This window comes from Pteronotus mesoamericanus, unplaced genomic scaffold (assembly GCF_021234165.1).
Source record: "Pteronotus mesoamericanus isolate MK-2021 breed Mesoamerican mustached bat unplaced genomic scaffold, CSHL_Meso_final contig_84, whole genome shotgun sequence".
NCBI lineage: Eukaryota > Metazoa > Chordata > Mammalia > Chiroptera > Mormoopidae > Pteronotus > Pteronotus mesoamericanus.
This window is the reverse complement of record NW_026555267.1, coordinates 954,369-974,272: the sequence shown is the minus strand read 5'-3', so window position 1 is coordinate 974,272 and position 19,904 is coordinate 954,369. Positions and strand designations below refer to the sequence as shown.

Sequence of the window (19,904 nt, the reverse complement as noted above, 5' to 3'; positions counted from 1 at the left end):
ATTTTTTCAGTCAAGAGTTCAAGCCCTTTGAGGGCAGGAGTCCAGTCTTTGATTTTTGTGTTTCCAGCTCCCAGAACATGGTCAACAAATGGGTGTTAAATGGGTGTTATATCACTTATAGGCTTACTACATGGGGGAATTGTGGTAAGTGTTATATATACACTACCTGATGTACAAGAAATAAACAAAGGACATCATGAATGGACTACCCGGGGAATGAATCCAGCGTGAGGCCTGGCTTCCCCAGCGGTCTCGGCGCTCTGCCCTCTGCTGGTGACTCTGGCCCCGGACAACATGCTGCAGGCGCCATCTTCTGGAAAATGCTGTTCTTGGGGGCCTTCCAAGGGAATAAAACCATTGGGTCTCCTCAGATCGTTGGCAACAAAGAGAGAGAGGTTGTGCCCTGAGCTACAAGGGATGGAAAGAGAAGGAAAGGTGGAGGCATTTCAGAGAAGCTGGAGGTGGGAGAGGAGGGGCCGGAGGGATGGCGGTGGCTCCTAAGTGTTTTACTAAATGTGGGTTAAGTACCATTAATGAGTTATGAAGTCAATTTAGTAGATTGTAACCAACTTTTAAAAAATAAAAAACAATATGAGTGTACTTTTACATGTAATAAAGGTGAATATTGTTTCTTAAGCTTTTGTTTCAGTTTTCTGTATATGTATTCTGGTTTGTGATGTGAAATAGATATCTTACTGAGGATCTTGGTAGAAACAAACCAACCAACCAACAAAAAGTGGTGAAAGCCACTGGATAAGAAAGGTCCCGAGTGGGCGTGAGGAAAATCCTGAGCGGGTGCGAGGGTTCATGGCAGAACTGAACCTCAGAGCAGAAAGCAAGGCCACATCTGAAGAGCCCAGCTTCCAACTCAGAGCAGAAATCTTCCTACACCCCCAAGTGACAAAGACCTTGGACCTCAAATTCCTCCCCCCCCCCCAAACCAAGACATTTCCAGGCATCAGAAGCTGAGAATTTATGAAGAGAATTGTTAGAAAGTTCTTCCTACTTGGCTCTCTAACATCCACCCACGAGTTCTCCCTCTGCCTCTGTTGGAACCCTCTAAGTTTGTTTTCTTCCCCATACAAGCATGTGTTCTTTTCTCAAGAATCTGAGCTTCCTTAGTCTTCTGCTTATCTTTCTAGCAGTTACCATTATTGAGCTTCCTGTGGATCAGATGCAGAGAAAAAGGGCTTTTCAATTACCAGTGTACTAATTCTTGCAACACTGCTATGCAAAAGGTACCATTACTGTCCTTCTACATATGAGGCTCAGAATATTTATTTTTAATTTTTTCCAGCCTTATTAAGATATAATTGACATTGACATTGTATAAAGTGTACAACATAATGGTTTGAGATATATATATATATATGAAATCTCAAAATGATTACCACGACAAATTTAGTTAACACATCCATCACCTCACATTGAAAACGTTACTTACAATTTCTGAACATTTGAATTGCTTACCCAAACGCACCCAGCCGGTTAGGGGCAGGTGGAAATTTATCAATGTCTTTGTGTGATTCTTGGAATGGAACCTGATCCTCCAAATGCATTAGGCTGGCTCAGAGTTAAGGATTTTTATCCTGAGTCCCTCTCTGTGGACAACATGCAGCATTAGCTCACTAAGCTTTTAATTTGCATTTTTCTGATGATTAATGGTGCTTTGCATCTTTTAATATGTATATTATTTTGAATTTCTGTGTGTGTGTGTGTGAAGTGCCATTTTGAGTCTTCTGCTGTGCTTTCATTAGGTTGTTTTTCTTTTCTCTTATTGACTTTTAGGAGTTCTTTATATGATCTAGACACAAGTTCTTTGTCCATTATGCATTCCAAATACCTTTTCTTATTCTGTGGCTTACCTTTTCACTTTCTTTTTGAGGTCTTTGATAAGAAGAACATAGACTGTCATATTAATATGATGACACATATCAAACTTTTAGGACATTCTGTATCTTAAGATTTTCCCTACCCTGAGGTCATAAAAATAGTCTCCTATATTGTCTTAAAAAAGCTTTATTGCTTTTCCTTTCAAAGGTCTACAGTTCACAGTGAATTTATTGCCCTGCTTAGTGTAAGTTAGTCTCATATTTTAGATGATATCCATTGTCTCAGAATAATTTATTGAAAAGTAGATCCATTGTCCAGCGCCCTGTTGTGCTACCTTTGTCATAAGTCACTTGTCCAAGTATGTGTCGGCGGCATCTGGACTCTTCGTTCTGCTCCATTGGTAGGTTTGCACCCGTATCCTGGCACCAGTATCACACTATCAATTCCTATAGTTTACAGTTGATAATAGGCTTTAAAATCTGGTAGAGCAAGTCCTCCCACCTCTTATGCCTGGGTACTTTTGAGGCTGGGATGGCTCATACACACAAATCCATTCCAACCTTTAAGGAGTGTGCGGGGTGGCGTGCCGTGGAGAGAGGGGTGCTCAGGGGACAGATTCAGAGCAATGTGAGGAGCCTCTCTGTTACCATGGCATCTTCCCAAGGGGCAGGAACTATAACCACAATGCCTGCCAATCACCCCTTAGGGAGATCACAAATGCGTCACCAGGTTCCCTCGTCACTTATCCCAGAAGGACAGACAGCTCTCAAACCCAGATGCCAATCCAAAGAAGACAGCACTCCTTGCATGTCTTTCCCCTGCTATTCCAGAGGTACACCGTTTCCTGCAAATCCTGTGGGCCTGGTCAGGCCAGCATAGAGATTTGCTCAACCCTCTTGGTGAACCACATGGAGATCCCTACTCTCTCTGCACAGGAGAAATAGTGCATCAATATGATGAGAAACCAATAGGAGAGATACCCTGACCTGCTGAGACAGATTGAAGAACAGATAGACTAACTAAGGATTTGCTCATTGAAAGACACAGAATGACGCTGGCCAGTGTGACTCAGTTAGTTGGGCCTTCTCCCACAAACAGAAAGGTCCGAGGCAAGGGCATATGCCTTGGTTGCAGGTTCAGTTCCCATTTAGGGTGTGTGCAAGAGGCAACCAGTCCATGTTTCTCTCTCACATTCATGTTTCTCTCCCTCTCTTTTTCCCTCCCTTCCCCTCTCTCTGGAATCAATTAAAAAAAAAATTAAAGAAAGGTATTGTACCCTGGCCAGGGAGCTCAGTTAGTTAGAGCGTCATCCAGCTACACCAAGGTTCTGGGTTCGATCACGGGTCAGGACACACACAAGAAGCAACCAATGAACACATAAATAAGTGCAACAACAGATTGATGTTTCTCTCTCCCAAAACAATTTTTAAAATTAAAAAAAGAAAGACATTGTACAGATAGTAGTCAATAATAATGTAATAACTATGTATGGTGCCAGTTGAATAATGGAAATATCAGGAGGGACGTAAAGTATACGATTGTCTAACCACTATGTTGTATACTTGAAACTAATACAAAATTAATACCGAATGCAAACTTTAATTGAAAACATTTCTGTTTAAAAATCTGTAGAAAAAGAAAAAAGACACAGAAATCACTGTGTACCATACAGCGAATACCAAAACAGACACACACACTTCAGTATCTGACCGACTCACAGCTAGACTGATCCCCAAACCACACCCTCCTCTCCAGCCTGTCATTCCTACGCGCTCCGCTAGGCTCGGCGGGGTACATTCGTCCGTGTTTATACAACACAACAGAAAACTACCGCACTCGGCCGCTGTTGCTCGCCCGAAGCAGGTGGCCGGGATCCCTCGGGTTCTTCCGGCTGTCGGCTCCAGCGTAAAATCTCCCAAGGACACCTTTTCTCCGCCTGACTCTTGCGCATGCGCACTGAGACCCATGGGCCGGCCCTGAAATGAAAGCATCTTGAGAGAAGGGGAGGGACCCTAAACTGCAGTCCGGTAGGTCACAGGGGCAACGGCACAGCTCGAAGTGGTCTTTGCCGCTATTTATCCCCAAAACAGGGATTGCGGAACCAAAAGAATGTGGAGAGGTCCCACCGAGATTTGAACTCGGATCGCTGGATTCAAAGTCCAGAGTGCTAACCATTACACCATGGGACCTGCTGGCTGCTTTATGTGGCCGGGCGTCTTCTCAAACCATATAACCAGAGGACCGACTTTTTACAGAATGGTGGCCGATGTTGGGTTCACCTGACCTGGGCGCTGGGCTCTAGGCGGCATGGGCGGGCGGGCGGAAGCGAAAACGAGGGCTTCAGCGTCCCCGACGTTCCTGGTCCAGGGATGTCGTCTCTTGCTTCCCCTCTTCCTGCTGTCCTCCCGGGGTCCCGTCCCGCACGTCCCAGGAAGCCGGGAGTCCGGCAAGCTGGCGAGGGCGCTCTCAGGTGGGCGCGGCCGGAGCTGCTGGGCCGGGCTGGAGGCCTAGGCCGTTTCCAGTTCCCAGTCCCTCAGCGGGAAGCTCGGCGCCCGCATCCTGGGATCCGTACTTGTTTATTTACTTATTTATTTATTTATTTACAAACGTGTGTTCTGACGGCGATATTTTGGCCGAGTGGGGAGGAAAGCGGACTAGCACGTGAGTGGACCGCGGTTCAAGGCCCGAGCGCTCCAGGCGCGAATTTCTGGCTAGGGAGTGCACCCCAAAAGATTCCTGGAGTTTCAAGTGGCTGGAAGCAGCAGAGTTCTGCACAGAAGGTTTCACTTCCAGTTCCCGGCTCAACTTTTAAAGCTACTTGGTAGGTGATTCTTTTTAACATGTATGTTAATCATATCAGTGAAAGAGACGGTCCCTTTTGGATTTTCTCCTTAGTTTTAGTTAAAGTAAAAATGGATAACGTTCCTTCACGTCAGTCGGGCCACAGATAAAATTTATACGCCACTTGAATCATCAATTTCACTTTTGGAACTTCATCTAAGGAACCACTGGGACAAATGTTCAGGATGGTCTCAGCTGTGTTATTTATAATTGTAAAGGATAGACACCAAATGTCCATTAAATGAACATTGATTAAACAAATATTGACTATACGATAAATACTGTGCAGGAATTTAAGGGATAAGTTATTGTATTAACATGAAAAAGAGATACAGGCCTAAACAAAAACAAAAACAAAAATCTACTTAGCAGCGAGTAAGTATAATAAAATCCCATGTATACAAACAGAAAAGCTGTGTGCCTATGTAATAAACATTTGCCATTTATTTGCTCTGTGACATCGGACCCTTTCTTGAGGCATCAGGCATTGCGTGGGTCCTGGTGACAGCAGGGCTGTCTCCTGGCTTCTGGTAGCCACAGTGAAAGTGTGTGTCCTTAGCTTGGCCAGCCGGACTTAGAATCCAGAAGCAAGGACATTTTAGAACTTGTTCTGCTGCTGATGGTGGCTGTGATACCCAGGGTCACAGGAGCAGTGATGGCAGACATGCCATGTCCACTGGCAGCAGAGGTGGCATCCTAACCAGACTGTCTAGGATCCTGACCTTGGCTTGGTTCCTGGTTGCCTAGTTCCCCTTTGTTCTTGCCCATTTTCCTGACTTTGCTTTCCCACTGGTGCTATGAGCTATCTGGCCTCCTTCCAATAAGTCCCTTTTCTGCTTAAGGTACTCACTCAAAGTCTGTTTCTGTTTCATACAGGCAAGAGCCTTCTTAGCCCAAATTGGAAAATGTCTGTTCATGACATGTCTCTGAGGAGTAAACTTATGAGGGTCTATTTTTCTGTATTGCTTGAAAAATATATATATAACTCTTATATATTGTCAAAAGAAATATTAACAATTCTCCATTTTGAGGACCGAACCAAACTCCCCTTGAACTCCTTTGGTGAGATAAACGTGTCCATCTATTAAGGCTGGAGTGACTTAATATTGAATTGACTTCATGTCAAATGACTTTAGCATCTCTAGGCCTCAGCTGTCCCGTCTATTTCCTTCTTACAAGGGCTCTGTGAAAGTATATTGCAATTAATTTTCAAAAATTATTGTAGAAACCCTAAAGGGTGATGATTACAGCCTTTGAAAGTGGGTAGGAGATAGTCCTTTCTGTCCAGCACAAGGGTAAGGGAGTGACTTCCTCTTCCCACTTCTCCCTACTCCCATTCCCTAGTCTTTCTTTTGCAGTTCCCACCTCCTTCTTTCTCAGCCTGAGAAAAATCTTACCGGCCCAAATGAGAGCACGGCTGAAACCTTTCTGCTCATGCACTCCTCGGGTGGCATTGAAGGATCGCCTCCCTTACAGCTTTTGTCATCGCTCGCTGGGATTATAGGTGATTGTGTTCTGTGGTTCAGTCTCTCCTGTCTTTCTTCTCTCCTTTCCTTGACTGGCCTGTGAATTCCTTTGGGGATGGGGCCCAGGACTTGCTGATCTTTGAATGTGGTTAATGTCTTACCAAACACTTCACTGAACCCCTTTAGAAGGCCCAGGAGAACTGAGAAGGAAGAAACAACTTTCCAATTTTGTGCTCAGAGACAAGGAAAAACAGAGATAATATATAATCTCCGTGTTCCCAGCATAACTAGCTTCTTTTAACATAAATCCATGGTGCATGACATCCCAAAGCTGCCTTTGCCGTCTTTGGGAACAGACTCTGAACCTCCACAAGGTGGCCCCTTAGTGTGGAGGAGTCAGGGCTCTACCCAGGCGGAAGGGTAGCCTGAGGCGGGTTTCTGTCTAAGGGCTGAACTTAGGCGGAGTGTACTCTGGAAAATACAGTGAGGCCAGGGTTTAAGAAAAGAGGGGTGAAGTCCAGGATAAGGAACTTTTAAGATATTCTCCCAAATTTCTTGTGAGCCTGTATAAACAGATGATGAATGGAATAATAGGCACCGTGATCCTCTGAGTAGTTAACATGAAAAGTATTCATGTTCACCGTCAAGGTTAATCGATTTCCTTAAACCATGCCGAGGCCACTCACAGTGTGCTAGGATAGAATCTGCTTGGCCCTGCGTCCTCACCTGCCACAAATCCTCCATTTTGCCTTGGGGGCTCTGGCTCTGCCAGGCAAGCCATCAGCACCTCCTTTTGCTCGGTGACAAGCGATGCCCTGTGTCTCCCAGCTTATCCCACCCGACCCCTACACCCAGCCCCCTGGTCCGGGCCTGGCATTCCCCAGGAGAATTTGATGGAGAACTCTGGCCATACACTTATTTTGAACAAAGCAGCATCCACATTTTATCTTTTTCTTGAGTGTTTTCATTTTCTCTTTTTAAAATAATTATTTTATCTTTTCAGATTATAAACATAAAACGTTTATGATGGAAAATGTAGAAAGTGCAGTAAAGTAGAAAGATTTAAAAATAGCCACAGTGCCAACAAGCACTTCTAACATTTGATGTGTTTCATTTCCTTTTTGAAAATGCTTTTTGAAAATGTATTTATTTGTTTTTAGAGAGAGTGGAAGAGAGAGAGACAGAGAGAGAGGGAAACATCAATGTGCAAGAGAAACACTCATAAGTTGCCTCTTAGACACCCCCAGCTCGGGGGATGACTTGGCCTGAAACCCAGGCATGTGTCCTGGCCAGGAATCAAGCCAAAGAGCAGCCCTTTTGTTCACAGGCCGATGCTCAATCCACTGAGCCATATCAGCCAAAAATCATTTCCTTTTTTTTAAAAATGCATGTTTACATAGTCACCTCACTGTATATGTGTGTATGTGTATGTGTGTGTGTATATATATATTTTATGTTTTGTTTTGGCACTTAACCTAATAATAGCTTGTTACTTAAAAAGCCTTCTTGTTTTTTCTTTCCTTAAAATTTTAAAAAATATTTAAGTAGGTAATACATGAGCATGATACAAAATTCAAAGGGTATAAAAGGAAATACGTAGTTGAATTAAAGTTCCCAACGAAAATTTTCTCTTCTTACTTAGAGGTAACTTCTGATACTCTCCTTCTAGAGATATGTTATTCTTATAAAAATATACATGTATAAGCATATTCCTTTTCTTTAAAAAAATGAAAACATTGTTCTGCATCTTGTTTTATTTACTGAGTACCATGGCTTGACGGTTGTTCCATAACAGTACATGTAAAATAGATCTCACCCTTTTTAAATGGTATTTTATTGATATTGTTTACATAAAATAAAATCACAGCTCTGAACTGAAATCACAGTTTTACATATGTATGCACCTGTGTGGCCACTGCCTAAATTAAGATGTAAAGCATTATCTTGTAATAACCCTGTGCGGTGCCCGGTGGGCACTGGGCATATCGGGGGGAGCATTTTGTAAAGTGTAATTGTCTGACCACGATGCTGTACACCTGAAACCAATACAAAATTGTATTAAATGTAAATTATAATTGATAAATAATTTTTTTAATTTAAAGATATAAAGAGTTTCATCACCACAGAAAATTCCCTGGTGCCCTTTCTGAGTCATTACCTACCCTGTTCCCTTGAAATCACTACTTTCGTTTCTATCACCAAAAGAATACTTTTGCCTATTTTAAAGTTTATATATATAAAATAAAGCCAGACAAATGATACCGTTTTGGGGTAACAATGTGTTCAAGATTCATCCATTGCACTTTATATATCAACAGCATGCTTTTATTGCTGAGTAGGAGTCCATTGTATGAATATACCAATTTCTTGGTCCATTCTCCAGCTGATGGAAATTTGGGTCTTTTCTACCTTGGATCTGATATAAGTAAAGCTACTATGACCATTCTTGTGCAAACATTTTTCTGGTTTGAGATATGTGCCTAGGAGTGGAATTGCTGGGTCACAGGCTAAGTATACATTTACATTTATCAGGAACCACCAAACAGCTCGCCAATGTGGCTGTACAGTTTTACATTCCCACCAACAGTGTATGAGAGTTTCAGTTGCTTCACATCTTAGCTAATGGATGGTATTATAGTTTTTTAAATTAAGCCATTCTAGTGGGTGTATAATGATCTCTCCTTGTGGCTTGAATTTGCAGTTTCCTGATGGTTAATGAAGTTGAACATCTTTTTTTTTTCTTTAAACATGCTCATTAGTCATTTGGTTATATTCTTTTCTGAGTGTTTCTTCAAGTATTTTGCCCACTTTAAAAAAATTATCATCTTACTGACTTATAGGAATTCTTTACATATATGTGATATGAATCCTTTGCCAAATATTTATATCATAGATATTTTCTTCTAGTCTGTGGCTTATCTTTCACACTTGTGTAATTGTGTCTTTTGATTAGCAGATTTTAAGTTTGATCAAGTCAAATGTACCTTTTTTTTCCTTTTTGTTTGTAATGACTTCTGGGTCCTTGCATGCAGAGAGCAGGGCTCTTTTTCCAAACATACAGGATAGGAAATAGACATGTGCAAGTTGCACAATTACTCTATTACATAATGAAAACCTTGATAATCTTCTGGTAAACTTTAAAAGATGATGAGAAATGTAGGTTTTATATGGAAGACTCCTTTGAAGCTGGAGCAGGAAGACTGAACGGTATAAAGGCAGTTGGAGCACCCAAGCAAAAGATTAAGAAAAAGAGCTGTATACAGATAGGAATCCTCTGTGAAGGCCATTTGATGTGGGATTGTGCAGAAGAGAGGGATAGAGAGCAGTGACCTGGGAAGCTGGTGACCCTGAAACTGTTGTTTGTGTCTGGAACACAGACTGTTTCTCAAGACTGTAGAATGTCAAGACTAGGAAATGGTCAGAACAAATGAGGATATTGGTGTGTGTTAGTGACTTCATGCAGCCTTCAGTTTGGACCCATAGGAGGGACAAGACTTGGGCTGAGACACCCTGTTTTAAAAGCAGGTATAATATGATCTTGCTGAGAATGGTTTGCAGTCTAAGTTTACTAGGAGTCCTATAATTTGGAGGCTTGTGGGGCTGGAAAAGCTGAATTCTCTCCCTCAAGGAAAGGACCAGCAGAGAGAGGAGGCTTAGCCAAAGATCAGTTTGAGCAAAAAGACCAGCCCTATTACATTGCAAAACTTTGAACATTTTTCTGCCCATGACAAGAAAAAACATGGGGGCAAAAAAGAGATTACGGAAGGTCTCTCTGTACCTTAGATGCAGAGTTTGAATCGCCTCAAGGCAGGGACTATTTAGCTGAGTGCCAAAGAACAGGCAAGACTTCGAGGCTTGTGGTTACCGGAATGGATTTCCCAATCTCAAAGATTATGTCTAGACGAGATGTCTAGAATTGACTGGAAATAACAGAAAAACTGTAAGTTTTTGAGGTCCCGTGGGCAATTCAGTTTCTTTAAAAACCCAACTGATGAAAGCTGGTGAGTTTTAACTCCTATGGCCACTCCCAGGCTTGTGAATGTCACCCAACTCGAGGGGTTCGGTCTGGCCTGTCCTGTTCAAGAAAGAGGCATGTCTGTTGCTAGGTAGTTTTAGAGACAGGATTCACACCCAAAGCTCTGTCTCCCAAAGAGGAGGCTTAGCCATTACTTATGTATACTATTTGGGTAATATTAATGTTGATTTTTGCCTTTGCAGTTGGGTAAACTTATCTGATTGAATTTGAGTGAAGCTCATCTAATTATAGCTGCATCTGCAAAATACTGTGCTGCATTTTATATAACATTTAGCAAGAATGGCATTCAGTAAGAACTGCCCTGACCTTGAGACCCTTGTCCTGTCAAGCATTATTGTACATAAAATTCATGTGCTATTACATGAAGTGATTGGGCACATTGGTTAAAACTGGACAAGCTTCTGCAAAAGAATCTTTAAGACAGCAATGGGATGAGGTATGTGTGTTCAATTCCAATTTCAGGAAATAAAAAGTGACTACCAGTCTATTTCTATATCTGAGAAATGCTGAATTCAAGTGGAAAATGATTTCTTTACTACAGAACTTCTCAGAGCCTTTACTATGCTAATGTGAAATGCAATGTTTTTGAAAATTATTTGACCACTTTTGTGTGTGTGTGTGTGTGTGTGTGTGTGTGTGTGTGTGTGTTGATTTGTTGTTCCATTTATTTATGCATTCATTGATTGTTTCCTATAGGTTCATGACCAGAGATCGAACCTGCAACCTTCGTGCATCCGGACAACACTCTAACCAACTGAGCTACCTGGCCAGGGCCTAAAATATTTTTCATTCAGTTTTATTACTATCTCACAGACACATCTTCAGAGATCCTGAATTTCCCGTGGCCATCTTCTGTAGGAAAGAGTGGAAATCATAAAGGGAGGGCTAGATCAGTTGTAGAATCTGCTGACTCCAAAGACAACAGAGAGCCTTCCTCAACAACACGTGATGGCTCCATTGTGTAGGTGACATGGGTCTTGAGTAGTCAGTAACCAGCCTCAAGGCCCAGGAATTCAGTGGCTTGCCACCACACTTACATTGTTTATTATGACACCTTAGAGTGGGGTCCAAGTTCAATCCCTGGCATTCTGGAATGTGTTTTTGTGGTAGCAAGTCTCATGCCAGGAAAACCTTTGTTCTAGCAGACAGTAAACCACCCAATGCTCTCCTCCCGCCCTCCAACTGCCTGAATCCCATCCATCTTCCAGGCTCCAGATAAGCTCACTCCACAGAGCCTTCCTCAGCTGCCTGGGCCATGTGACTTCTCCCTCCTCTGACCCTCTAACCCTCTGACACTGGCTGCCCAGTGATGCTAGTGCACTGAACTGAACCAGGCTGCAACCTTCTCAACGCAAGGACTATGGGGTATTCACATTATCCGAATCCACAAGGAAGGACCAAATAAAAATTTGTGGATGACAGCGATGCTGGAGATGATGCTCTGACTGTTACATAATTGCCACCAAATAACCCTCAAGAACCCAACAGCCAGCCACTCTTTTGACTGAGGATACCACCCTTCTTTCCTGTGAGACCTAAGGAAACGATGTGAGATACTTCATGTACAAATGCTTCATCAACAGTGAGACATCATACAAATAAATAATCATTATTAATATGGTCTCCATTGCCCTGATCAGTGAGTGGGCTAATGGCCATTAGCCTGTGAGTGATCTTTCCAGTAACTGAACCCATCCCATTTGCCCTACACACTATATAGTTTATTATAATGTTCATCTTTTTAGGAGTCTATTCTTTGACCACCGTTCCCCTGCTCCAGATAGCCGCAATCAGCTGACTTAGAGCTTCTCCTATGCCCGGGCACCTTTATGTAGAGCATTGGAGATGGTTCTTGAAGTAGTGGAGAGCCAGCTTGAACTGGATTTGGGCATTGGTGTTGGCCCGGTATTTGCCGTAGGTCTTCTCCAGGGCAGCCAGCCCCTTGTCTACCTCTGGAGAATGGGCCTGGTGACCTATAATCACGTCTGGGCAGGACCCCACGAGCAGGCTCCCGAGGCCATCAATAAAGAACTCTGCCAAGAGAAGGAGAGCAGGACAAGGAAATGTGAGCTTCAGGCAGAGACCCAGGGCCACATTCCTTGGCTAGGATGAGGGTCGGGGCGGGGAAAAGAGTTTATACCCTTGGGGAAGTTCAGCCTCACCAGAGCCCCCTGCCGAAGCTGGTTTGGAAGGAAATAAATAAGCTCACTTCTCAGACAGAGATATGGGGAGGCAGAGAAACACAGATTAGCTTCCAGCTGGACAGACTGTGGACTCTGGGACTGAGAGAATAAGAGGGGAAAGAGGGAGGGCAGTTAACCAGTTGCAGTTAAAAAGGAAAGGATTTGGGGGGGGAAATGAGAATAGGAAGCAAAGAGAGGAAAGAGGACGGGGACAGAGCCAAAGCAAAGGGGAAGGCTGTCTCAGGTAAGCAGGAGGAGCCTGCAGCAGACAAGAAGTCAAAGGAGGGTGAAGAGGGAGGCAAGAGCGACCACCAGCTCCTTAATTTGGGAAAAGAGGGAAGGGAAACCCGCTGTCACGAGGCAAGCGGCTGTGATCAGTGGAACGTCTATTGAAAGACCAAACTTCCAAGGTCAGTTCATAGCCCAGCTGCTGTCCTCCCTCCTTCAGCGTCCCCACCTGAATGAGCGACTCGTTGCAGGCGGGGGTCGAAGCCAATTCTCAGCAGTCGGTCTGTGTGGGCCAGGAAGAAGTTGACAACGCCACTGGTCACCACACAGTTGGGGAAGCCCTCCAGGGGCCGGAACGATCCTGCCCTCCGGTGAAGACAGCCGCCATTCTCACCTGGCTCCAGCAAGAGCTTAAACTGGAACACGTTTCCAAGTACACTGCCACCTACCTAGCCCATGGACAGAGAAATCTACATTAGAGGACACAGGCTCAATATCCATCTCACCTCTGCCAGGAAGCCTTACTGGACTGTACCTCAGTTGCAACAAGAATCACACCCTTTCTCTGTCTACCCTTCATACTGTCCCTCAGTTGCTCTCTTCTCGCTATTGTGGCCACAGCCTTCAGCATATACTTCTTGGCCCTTTGATCCTTCATTCCTACTTACCCCAGAAAATCTCCTGGGTGAGAGCAGAAAGCACTTATACCAAGTTGCAAGGGTAGACAAGTTCTCTGCACTGCTTGCCCTACAGCAAGCTCATCCTTTCCAGAAGAAGGTAACTCACTTTCTTCCATCAGGAGGAGACAGCCCGCATGCCCAGTGATCTGTATGTGGAGTCTCCCCCGTTGGGCTTCTTGCAATTTGTCCTCGCGTTCTCTGCTCCTCGCTCTCCTCTCTGAGTGGCTGTCCGTGCACTCATGGAAGACCCGCGCATTTCTATATCTGAGCCCACGCCAAGCAGGACAAACAAATACATCTATTCCTGAACCATCACAATCATTCAAAGTGGTATAGTAAAGCCTACTGCTATCCCCCATCACGTGCCCTTTCCTTCCTCCTTTTTAATAAATGAACCCTCTGGGTTTTCAGTAGATTATGTTAAGATACGGTTCACTACCCAGCTAAAGAAGAAATGTCTCCATTTCCTTTGCATGGACTGACCATGTGGCTAAGTCCTGGCTGACAGGCCATGATTTACGTCTATCACATTTTTAAAAGAAAATGGCCTGCTTCTGCGCTCCCTTTTTCCTCTGGCTTTGCGGCTGAGGACCATGAGGATGATGGAGCAACAAGAGAAGGAGGCAGGTCCAGGATGACCGCGGAAGCAGAGTCCAGTGCCGGCTCGGATTTTAACATGGGCGGGAACTACACCTTCTATCTCATCTGTGCCATTGTGATCTGGTCTCCAGGAGCGTAGCTGAGAGACTAGAGTGGTCGCCTGGATGCTTTGGGGACTGTCCATCTGGAGTAACAGTTGACTGTAGTCACAGTCCCCCTTACCCATTTTTCTTCTTTTAAAACAGCTGTTGTTGAGATATCTTCAACATATTAAAATTGCATATATTTAAGGTATACAGCTTGATGTTTTGATATATGTATACATTGTGAAAAGACCACCACAACCAAGCTAATGGACATATCTCTCACTTTAACATAAGTATCACTGTGTGGTGAGAAGGTTTACGATCTATCCTCTTCCCAAATTTTCACAGTACAGTACCATTACCTATCAGTACCTTTTTCTTCTTTTTTCTATATGTGAATTGACTTTTGATTTTTTTTCTTCTTTTTAAAATGTCATCAGGGATAAGCGTGCTTTTAAAGCTTTGTACCATTTACATTTTTTTTTAAATGGTGTGCGACAGAACCCGAGCACTACTTACTCTCTCTTCATCTCATGCCATTCCAAGGAGGAGGTTAGAAGTGAGGCATAAACATACCATTTGAAAGATGGTGGATCGGGGCGGGGGCTATAATTTTCTCCAAGAAAAGTAAGCACGGAGACGGAAACAGAACTCGCACACCTCCTGAGTCCGGGTGTGACGCTCCGAGCCCCAGAGCTGTGCTGGCTATTCATCCTCTGCATCCGCCCCGCTCCCTCACCTTCTTTCCTTCTCCTCTTCTCTCTTTTCTTCTCCTCCTCCCTCACATACTTTCCTCTCTTCTCGTCTCCTCTCCTTCCCTCTCTTCGTTATTTCTACCGGTTGCAACTGGGGGGAAACTGGCAACTCTCCCTTACCACGTCCAGTTCAGTTTTCTCCAGAACATCCACCAGCATCTCAATCTTGGTCTTGTTGTTGAAAACAAAGTCATCGTCCACCCAGAGAACGTATTTGGTGGTGACTTGAGATATGGCCAAATTCCTACCAGCAAACCAACCCTGCAGGTGGAATGAGGTTAGATCAGTGGTTACCAGTAGAACAATTACGTGGGGGAGCTTTCTCAGTTCCCAATAGCTAGGCTGCATCCCAGGCGAATTAAATCAGAACTTGTGGGAGTGAATGCAATAAGCAGCTGAGGTTGAGAGCCGCTAGGTTAAAGGGAGTCCATGATCCAGAGGCACTGGAAGAAGGAAAGTGACTTTTTGGATCAAAGACTGAAAGACTAGAAAGTCCTTTCTTGGCCCTGTGGCCGATATGGATGGATTGAATTCCTTTTCCATCTGATAGAACCTCTGTGGTTCTCCTTCTATGTCTCCTTATGTTGCCTGGAAGACATTGGAAGGTAGGACTCTCTGGTATGTATAGTATCTGCTTCATTCTGTGTGTCCTTGGAGGAAGGTATGTGATGGAGAAAGAGAGAGACAGACGCTCAGCTTGGGTGGAATCTTAGGGACGAGAAGTTTCTCTGCTGTTGGAGTCATATGTCAGGAATCCTTGGGATGTCAGGCACCTCAAATCGCTTACAAGGACCACAATCCACTTCCACACCAAGTGCGAGGGGAGTCAGATTAACTGCCCCGTTAATACAGAAAAGGGAGAGCGGCCTGGTTTCTCTGTGAGTCTGGAGTCAGCAAGGGGGCTCAGAGAAGAGTCTTATCCCTTCCCACTGAGGGCCCTGTTCCCTGGGGAAAGCCACTGAAGCAGCCCCATCCAGGGGAGCACCTGACTCTGGGGCCCTCTGGCGTCTCCCCATCTGGGAGCGACATACCTTCCCAAAGGGCATGATGTAGTACTCCACATGGCTGTCATTAATTCTCAAAGGTTCCTTGCTGTCATCAGCCACAATCACAGTCAAGTCTGGGTAATACTCACGAACACTCCGGAGCATGGTCATGAGCTTGTGGGGACGGAGGAAAGTTTTGGTGGCAATAGTCACCAGGTCTCTGAGTTTCCTCTCTGGGCAAGAAAGGGTAGATGTCAGCGCACTGTCTCTCGAGAAGCCTCACTGTCTTAACTTGCATTGTTCTGGTGGTTTCTTCATGCCACAGCCTCTCAGTGTTTGTAGGCCTCGTGCCTCAGTAGGTGCTTAATAAGGGTTTGTTTGCTGGGTTAGAAAATAAGTATATTTTGTATCCCTATGTTCACTGCAGCATAATCCACGGTGGCCACAGTAAAGAAACAACCGAGGAGCCCTTTAGAGAGATGATGGGATAAAGAAGATGTGGTACATCTAGACAGTGGAACACAAGTCAACCGTGAGAAAGGATGAAATACTGCCAATTGTAACAACATCGGGGGATCTTGAGAGTATCACGCTAAGCAAAATAACTCAGGCAGAAAAAGTCAAGAACCATATGATATCACTCATACGTGCGATATGAAACTGAAAGCAACAAATGAACAAATAAGACAAACAAACAAACACTCACAAATATAGACAACAGTATGGTGGTTACCAGAGGGAAAGGGAGTTAAATATATGGTAACAGAGGAGACTTGACTTTGGGTGATGAACACACAATGTAGTATACAGATGTTGTATTATAGAATTGCATGCTTGAAACCTATATAATTTTATTAACCAGTGTCACTCCAATAAATTTAATAAAATTGGAAAATAAATTAATTTAAAACATAACACAGTTTGTTGAAATTTTATCTGTCTTGCATTCTAGAGGTTTTTTCCTGGTTCTGTTTGGTTGCACTATACCATTTCCTACTGTCTATGTGAATGCTTTATTGTATTATTGTCTGTCACACTTTGCATTCTGTTTCCACTTAATGCTAGGAGCTGAGATGCACAGAGCTTTTCCCTTCAATATGGAAGGTCAAGGGGCCCAGGAAGAGGACAGAGGGTCTAAAGGACTTGAGACTTGCCCCTGTCATCAGCTGAAACTCCTGGAGAGAAACCTACTTGGACTTTATGCTCAGGAAGACATGAATGAAAATAGGTCTACTTGGAGATTGGAAGGTCTAGACCAGATGGTCCCTCTTAAGGCATGTGATTTACATGAAGGACTGGAGAAGGGACAGCTTTTCTATGGAAAAGACCCCATGATAAAACAGCTGCTGGCCTGTGTTTGGAATTTAGCTACCAACAGTGGAGCCACTTGGGGCTGAGCACTCGGGGTCTGGGTGGGTGGGCTCAGCTAGGGTTAATTCATGCTGAAAGCCACAACCCTACCTAGGGTTTGTGAACGAGCGCTCTATAATCCCACTGCGGAGCCGCTTTCTCAGTGTGACGGGGGTCATTCCCAACGCCCAGGTTGCTCCATTGCTCCAGCTTCTCCTGGTCTGAGCAGAAACCGTATCGGTGGGAAGAATCAAGTAGATCACATTCCAGAGCGTGTCAAATGAATCCTCCCTTTTCTTTCCTCAGGCCAGAGGACAAGTTTGGTTCTTTTGTTAAAGAGAACCAGGAGTGTGAATTATCACAGGCTGTAGTCAAGGTAAGGGATTCCTGGCCAGGTTGGTGGAGTAGCTTTCTGCTTTGAGACTCTCTTTTTCTCCCCTACAAACACACAGTAATGGTAAAGAAAAATACAAAGATACAGCCATGCTAAAAAAATAGATGACATTTCTTCCAAGGAATGGAAATACATAGCAGCAAACAAAGGCTGAATTCTGGGGTCTGAGCAACAGAGGAGGTGAGAGGCCGATTCTGTAAGGTAACGAAGTAAAAGCGTCTCATGGGATGTGTGGGTCCAGAGCCAGGCTTTTTGCTAGAAGCCAGAGACTGAAATGAGGTTGCATTCTCTCCGTCCCCCACCTGCTACCTACTGCACAAGGAACCCCAAACAGCTATCACCTCTACACACACCTCTAGGTGCAAAGAGAGATGATACCATCTCACAGCGGGACCTGTGCCAAGCCACACTCAGCCCAGCGCCTGGCTCCTCACTGACTCCAATATCGCCATGGGACAGGAGGCCAAGACCCCAGTGTAAGAGAATGAGCTAGGAATCTGGGGAACCTGGGAACAGATGCAACTGTAAAGCTGTGAGATGGGAAGGAATCAGGAGAGGAAGAGAGGAGACAAAACAAGCAAGCAAAAATCTACTCCAGATGAGCACACCAACAAAAACTCCAAAACACTCAAAATTAGTATGAAAAACAACAGCCAACAAATCTACCTTGTGGCGATGAACTCACACCAGATAGACTGAAAATCATAGAGACATCTGAAAAGGATTTAAAATGAAAATGTTTAAAATCTTTGATTCAAAAATCTTTGAATAACAGAATCACACATATAAAGCAGAAAATATGAAACAACAGGTATAAAAAAATGAGAATAGTTGAACATGCTTAACCAAAAGGGTGCATGGCTTCAGATGTATTTAAGTGTTATAAAAAAGCATAAGAGAGGGAATGCTATGAACAACTTTATGACAAAAACTGACCATTTTACATCAAGTGGATACTTTTATAGAAACATTTAAAAAATTGACTCAATGTACATTCAGATTAATAACCATTAAGACACAGGATGCTATTTAAAAATTTTTCCCCTTTCCCTCACACATTCCCACTCTTAATCCCTAACCACATACCTTGCAACGCAAGCCCCCGCAAAGACTCAAGGACCAAATACATTTCAAGAAAAGTTCAAGAGACATGTAATTCCTACTTGATTACAATTCATTTCAGAAAATAGTAAAAAAAAGGAAAGCTACCCAACTCATTTTATGAGACACATATAATATTGATAACTGAGCTAGGACATTACAGGAAAAGATACTCTCAGTTTTGAGTACAGATGCAAGAATTCTAAATAAAATAGTAGTAAATTTAATTCAGCATTTCATCAAATAATGCATTGCAATCAACATGGGTTTATTCCAGCAATGCATGGGTATTTCAGCAGCAGAAAATCAATCAATAGAAATCACTGTGTGAACCCATATCAAGGGGGAAAATTATTTCGATAGGCAGACAAATTACTTTATAAAATTCAATACTCGTTTATAATAAAAACTCTTAGCAATGAGATAGAAAACAGAAAGTAGAAATAGAAAAATGCTTAGCAATAGAAATAGAAGGAAAGAAGGTAACTTTCTTACCCTGATATATCTATCACACCCCTACACAGCAACCATTAGTGGTATAACATTAGAATATTCTTGTTAAAGTCAGGAATAAACAAAAGTGCCTGCTACCGTTCAACACTGTAAAAATGGAGACTTTAGCCAAATGCAGTAAGACAAGAAAAAGAAACAAGTTATAAGAACTGGAAAGGAAAGGACAAAAATCATCATTTGTCTAAGAGACTCTGTATGTTTAAAAAACCATTAATAAAAGTGCAACAAGGATGCTGTTTATAAGTTCAACATTCAAAAATTACCAATGTCCTATATATGTGCAACAATCAATTACATGTAGAAGAAGAAGATCCGATTCACAACAATAATAAAAATAAGGTACCTAAAACTAAATCCAATAAAATATGTGAAATTCCTTTACAAATAAAATTGCAAAATAAATTATTGAAGAGGTCCTGATCAGTGTGGCTTCAGTTGGTTGAGCTGCATCCCACAAAGTGAAAGGTTGCCAGTTCAATTCCAGGTCAGGGCACATGCCTGGGTTATGGGTTTGGTCCCAGGTTGTGGTACATACAAAAGGCAACAGATTGATGTTTCTCTCCCTCTCTTTTTCCCTCCCTTCCTTTCTCTCTAAAATAAATATTTAAAAAAGTAAATCGCTGAAGAACCTATGGAAACTACAATATGGAGAGGCATACTGAACTCATTGCTGGGAATATTCAACTTCATAATGTTGACAATTCATCTCTAATTAATATTTATTTTTTAAAGGTTTTATTTATTTATTTTTAGAGAGGGGGAAGGGAGGGAGAAAGAGAGGGAGAGAAACATCAATGTGTGGTTGCCTCTCACATGCCCCCAACTTGGGACCTGGCCCGCAACCCAGGCATG

The 19,904-nt window shown here is 43.2% G+C and overlaps 1 protein-coding gene and 1 non-coding gene across 2 annotated transcripts in view; both read right to left on the bottom strand.

Annotated features, from left to right (window-relative positions):
• Positions 1–3,950: 3,950 nt before the first annotated feature.
• Positions 3,951–4,022, bottom strand: TRNAQ-UUG (transfer RNA glutamine (anticodon UUG)). The gene has a single exon. It is a non-coding gene; the product is annotated as a tRNA-Gln (tRNA).
• Positions 4,023–12,003: 7,981 nt separating this feature from the next.
• B4GALNT2 (beta-1,4-N-acetyl-galactosaminyltransferase 2 (SID blood group)) overlaps positions 12,004–19,904 on the bottom strand; it is a 34,003-nt gene continuing 26,102 nt past the window's right edge. Inside the window, exons 8-11 of the mRNA XM_054585355.1 lie at positions 15,740–15,927; positions 14,829–14,969; positions 12,817–13,036; positions 12,004–12,209 (exon numbers count right to left, since the gene is read on the bottom strand). Of these exons, the coding sequence (XP_054441330.1) occupies positions 12,004–12,209; positions 12,817–13,036; positions 14,829–14,969; positions 15,740–15,927 (755 nt within the window). The remainder of the gene's footprint in view (positions 12,210–12,816; positions 13,037–14,828; positions 14,970–15,739; positions 15,928–19,904) is intronic.